Source organism: Tarenaya hassleriana, unplaced genomic scaffold (genome assembly GCF_000463585.1).
Source record: "Tarenaya hassleriana unplaced genomic scaffold, ASM46358v1 Cleome690, whole genome shotgun sequence".
NCBI classification, from domain to species: Eukaryota; Viridiplantae; Streptophyta; class Magnoliopsida; order Brassicales; family Cleomaceae; genus Tarenaya; species Tarenaya hassleriana.
The window spans coordinates 13228-18436 of NW_010969447.1; the positions used below are offsets into that span (position 1 = coordinate 13228).

Genomic DNA, 5209 nt, shown 5'->3' on the forward strand with positions numbered 1-5209 from the left:
GACCAATTTGGGTTTTATTTTAGTTATACTTAGGTTCGATTATTCCATTTAAAAAAAATTATAAATCAGTTTTTATATCAAGTTTAATTTTATTTGGATTTGGGATCAAATTCAATACGTTTTTTATTAATAAAAATACTCGTATTTAAATAAAAGTCTGTTTTGTCAGTTATGTTTTTTATTCCATTTGTTTTAGAATGTATTAATTTTAAATAAAATTTTAATAATTCAATTTTTATATTAAATTTTGTTCGTTATGGACTACTTATTTTATTTTGAATCCATTCGATTATTGAGTTCGCAAACGTATATCAAGATGGTCAACAAAGATAATTATTACAACATGGAGGATGGCATGAAATGTCGGACTATGGCAAACATTGATTTAGCTTTTGAAGGGTCCATAATCTCTGCACCGTGAAAGGAACCGTCGGTGAAGTGACCCACCACATCCACGCCGTTGTTCTTCATCAACTCCACCACCTCTCTCTGCCGGTCGACCAATGGATCCCCTTCGGTACCTATCACCATCACCTTCCATCTCACCCGAACCATCCCCTCCAAACCCTCCTTCGGATTCGAGTACTCGTGGTCCCGGTCGGCTCCGACCGGAAGACACAGCTCCCAGAACACGTCGCTAACCGTCGGGGGCAAGACGGGGTCTTGCCCCAGCCTTATCTCCGATGGGCTTCTCTCCACGCCGCCGAAGAACGGGTGGTGCAGCACGAGCCCGCGGATCTGCAACGGTTTCAGATCCTCGGTGCTGGCGCGTAGACCGACTGCGTGGGCCAGATTTCCGCCGGCGCTCGTACCCATGATGAGGACGTTGGAGAGATCGGCGTGGTTATTCAGCCAGTCATCTGAGGAGGTCCGGATCCGATGCAGTGCCTCCATGCCGTCGTCGTAGGCCGCGGGGAGACGGTGCTCGGGAGAAAGCCGGTAAGAGGCGGATGCAACCACCGCGTGGAGGTCACATGCCATGTTTGAGCAGAAACCGTGGAATTGGACGAAGTCGACGCTGCCCAGAACGAAGCCTCCGCCATGGAAGTACACGACGAGAGGGAGCTTCTCGTCGGAGGATATGGCGGAGGTAGGTAGGTAGAGGCGGATGCGCGTTAACTTTGACTCGTTGACAGGAATATCCTTGGAGATCACCGGATTGTGTGGGCGGGGATCTGGGGTGGCGGCGGCACACTGAAATCGGGTGAGGTCGCGTGTGATGGTGCCATCTGGATTCAGGACGATGCCAAGGTAATTGTATGGATCAGAGCTCGGAGATGGATGGGACATATTGGGAGAACAGGACTTAGGTGCTAGGTTAGGTACAATGAATGAGAGATTGAGATACATATACGCACACACTCATATACATGTATGTCTATGGCTGGCTGGAATGTTCAACTTGCTTTATTGTCACTTTACCAATGTGAAAAACAATCCATTGACTTTCTCATTCATTAAACATCTATATATATTTTTATATATAGGAAACGCTAGTAATGGATTAGACAAAGACTAATATATCCCTATACATATCGTAATATTTATTTTCATTTATTTTTTTAAAATTTATTTTGTGGAGCAGAGAGGCTTTTCCGTGGTTCACAAAAGTCGTTTTATATATCTCCATTGATCCTGATTTTTTATACAATATTATAATTTCGTTTTGACCAAACATCAATAATATATTGGTAAGACTACTTCAGCAAAACAAAACCAACGTGGGCGGTCTTTGTAAGGTTCGGAAGGTAGTTGTATATTTTAGAGTAAATGATTGGTAAGAATAATCTCTCAAGAGATTCATAGTTATATATATTACGAATATTGTGGAGGAATTAAGTATTCGTAAATGATATAAAGTAGATCAATAAAATATATATTTGTTTTGACAGAAAATCAATTTGTTTCGTGAGTGCGGTATACCTCAACCCGAGTGAGGTATCACTCAATCTTTCAGACTAAAACGAAAATTTTGTTATAGAGACGTAACTCGGTCCGTGTTAGAAGTAACTCGGTCTGTGTTACTTTCTCAGAGAAAATTTCGTTTTGCACAGAGATTTGACGCGTCCTGAGTCAGATGTAATTCGGACTGCGTCAGGGGTACTTCGGTCCGAATCAGTTGTAACTCGGACCACGTTAGAAGTCTGGGAGAAAATCGTGTTTTAACAGGAACTTGACTCGGTCCGAGTCAGATGTAACTCGGACCGCGTTAGTCGTAACTCGACCCAAACATTTGTAACTCGGCCCGAGTCAGTTTTCAGAAAATGAACAGATGCGATTCTTCGCATGAAAACTGGCGAATTTTACAACTTTTGATGATGTCTTTTAGTATTTTATATACTAAAGACGTCAGAACAAGTTGCAAGATGAGATCTAATCCAAATTTGAGAGATTTTGAGTGAACTTTTTTGGTTGTTCTTGCAAATCAATCAAAAAGTGTATACTGAACAAATGGGACAACGACAACTACGTTTGCTATGAACACATTCTGAACGGTATGTCCGATGCTCTGTTTGATGTTTATCAACATATAGAAACCGCAAAAGAGTTATGGAATTTACTAGAGGCAAAGTATCTCTCCGAAGATACCTCTAGTAAAAGATTTCTTGTAAGCAACTTCAACGCTTACAAGATGGTTGATTCGAGATCGATCGTGGAACAATTTCATGAACTACAAAGGATTTGAGTCAACTTGCACAACACAAGCTGACTATGGATGAAACCATAAAGGTCTCGTTCATCGTTGTCAAACTTCAGTCCAGTTGGAAGGATATAAAGCGTTCCCTGAAATACAAAAAGGAAGGAAGATATGACTCTTGAACAATTGGGAACGCATCTTCGCATCGAAGAGGATCTTCGAATGCAAGATGGGAAAGGGGCACTAGTTTCTCCGTCTTTCACAGTTAAGATTGTAGAAGATGAGAAAGGGTGTGAAAAGACCAAACAAAAAATCCTCCAAGGGCAACCCGAAGAAGAAAACGAAGTCAAACACGACTTGTTGGTTTTGTAACAAACCGGGACATTTCAAGAGGGATTGCTACTCGTGAAAGAACAAACACAGAAAAAAGAGTGTTCAAGGTCAAGGAAATCAAAACCTTGACCAAGCCACTCAAGGTAATCGTGATTGTTTTTTGACAAATTCGGTAATGAATTTTGCTGCTATGATTTATGAATTAAATCATGTACATGAGGTTGACGAATCATGGTGGATTGATTCGGGAGCAACACGACACATATGTAAAGACCGTGGACTTTTCAAGACTTTCGAAGTCATGGAGGAAGGAAGCGTGCTTTACATGAGAAATGACTCTACGGCTAAAGTTCTAGGGAAAGGACAAGTAGAGTTATTGTTTACGTCCGGGAAAACTTTAACCTTTCGAGATGTTTTATATGCTCCGGATGTGAGGAGAAATCTTGTGTCGGATCTATCCAATCGTTTCGGGTTCAAGATGGTCTTTGAGGCCGATATGTTTATTCTTTCCAAAGGTGGTGTGTTTGTGGGATAAAGGTATCTATGTAATGATATGTTCAAACTCAACATTAATAATAATAATCGCAATTCTTTGTATAACGTTGATGTTAATGTCTCTACGTTTTGGTATGCTAGATTAGGACATGTTCATCATAAACGTGATAATCTTATGTCGAAAATGGATTTAATTCCACCATGCACGTTGAATGATGAAAAATGTATTACAAGCGTGAAAACAAAAATAACCCGTCGTTCATTTCCTAGCATAGAACGGAGTTCAGAAATATTGGGACTAGTACATAGTGATCTATATATGACTTGCATAGTACATCGTCTTTAGGAAATAAAAAATATGTAGTAACATTCATAGAAGATTCTACTCGGTTTTGCTACGTATTTTTGTTGAATTCAAAAGATGCAGCTCTTGATAGGTTTAGAGCGGAGCAACTTCTATTATACCTTCAATGTGCTAAATCAACATCCACTCATACCCTTCTCCTAAAAAAAAAATTCCAACTTCTATTATACCCTCTTCAATACATAATGACTTAAATACTCTTAATATATTATATTATATAATTTTTTAATAAAAAATATCCCTCCTACAATATAGGGTTTTTCTCTCTCCTCCTCTTTTCGATTTCTCTCTCCTCTTTTTTGAGTTTCTCTCTCCTACCACTCTCTCTCATCGAATTTGGCCACTCTCTCTCCTTCACTTTCTCTCTCTTCTGATTTTTTCATCAAAATCGCTCGAAATCAAAGCAAAATCAGTGAAAAATCAAAAGGCAGATCAATTCGACTATTCTGGACACAGTGACCATGTGACCATATGAATATAGTATCATGTGACCATTATTACCATTCCTGACTATTCTTGATTATGTGACTATGTGATCATATGAACATAGTACCATGTGATAATTATTACCATTCGACCATTTAATTTAAATCCATGTGACCATTATTATCAACCCGACTATCATGGAGATTATGTGATCGTGTGACCATGTGAATCTGGTACCATGTGACCATGTGAATCTGGTGGAAGAAAACATGTGACCATGTCAATCTCCATGATAGTCGGGTTGATAATAATGGTCACATGGATTTAAATTAAATGGTCGAATGGTAATAATTATCACATGGTACTATGTTCATATGATCACATAGTCACATAATCAAGAATAGTCAGGAATGGTAATAATGGTCACATGATACTATATTCATATGGTCACATGGTCACTGTGTCCAGAATGTTTTCTATAACTATTATAGACAGACGAGATGAGATATCGACAATTGTATATTTTTTGTATGATGGTAAATGGATAGTGAATAAGAATGGAGAATATGAATGAGAAGGAAAGGTGATGAAAAACCGAAGAGTGTTGGAAATTACTGGATCCGACTGTAATTAGAAGTTGCGTACGACATTGATTTTAAACTCGAAATGTTGGAGTGTAAGAAAACACAATCTCATACATAGTTACAAACCCGTATCAGAATCAAGCAAAGCTATGAGGGGTACAAAGAAATTGGAAGACAAACGAAAAAGTGGGAGGCCTAAATAAAACCGCTTTTCAGGTCCTAGTGAAGTCCGAAAGCGGATCCATGTCGCAACAGGAATATCAACATCAAGAAAGTTTGAGAGAAACCCTAATTTTGAATGAAAATAAAGAAATATAAATTGTATAATAATGTTATATTATATCTGTACACTAAAACATTAAGACCTTT

At 38.8% G+C, this 5209-nt stretch overlaps 1 protein-coding gene across 1 annotated transcript; it reads right to left on the reverse strand.

Moving 5' to 3' along the window:
- Nucleotides 1-305: 305 nt before the first annotated feature.
- LOC104800395 (probable carboxylesterase 120) lies at nucleotides 306-1290 on the reverse strand. The gene has a single exon (XM_010523189.1). The coding sequence runs from the start codon at nucleotides 1288-1290 to the stop codon at nucleotides 337-339; it is 954 nt and encodes a 317-aa protein (XP_010521491.1). The 3' UTR covers nucleotides 306-336.
- Nucleotides 1291-5209: the final 3919 nt, after the last annotated feature.

Bases quoted from the DNA above. Each gene is read 5' to 3' on its own strand.
- LOC104800395 (XM_010523189.1), bottom strand. From the start codon at position 1,290: ATGTCCCATCCATCTCCGAGCTCTGATCCATACAATTACCTTGGCATC.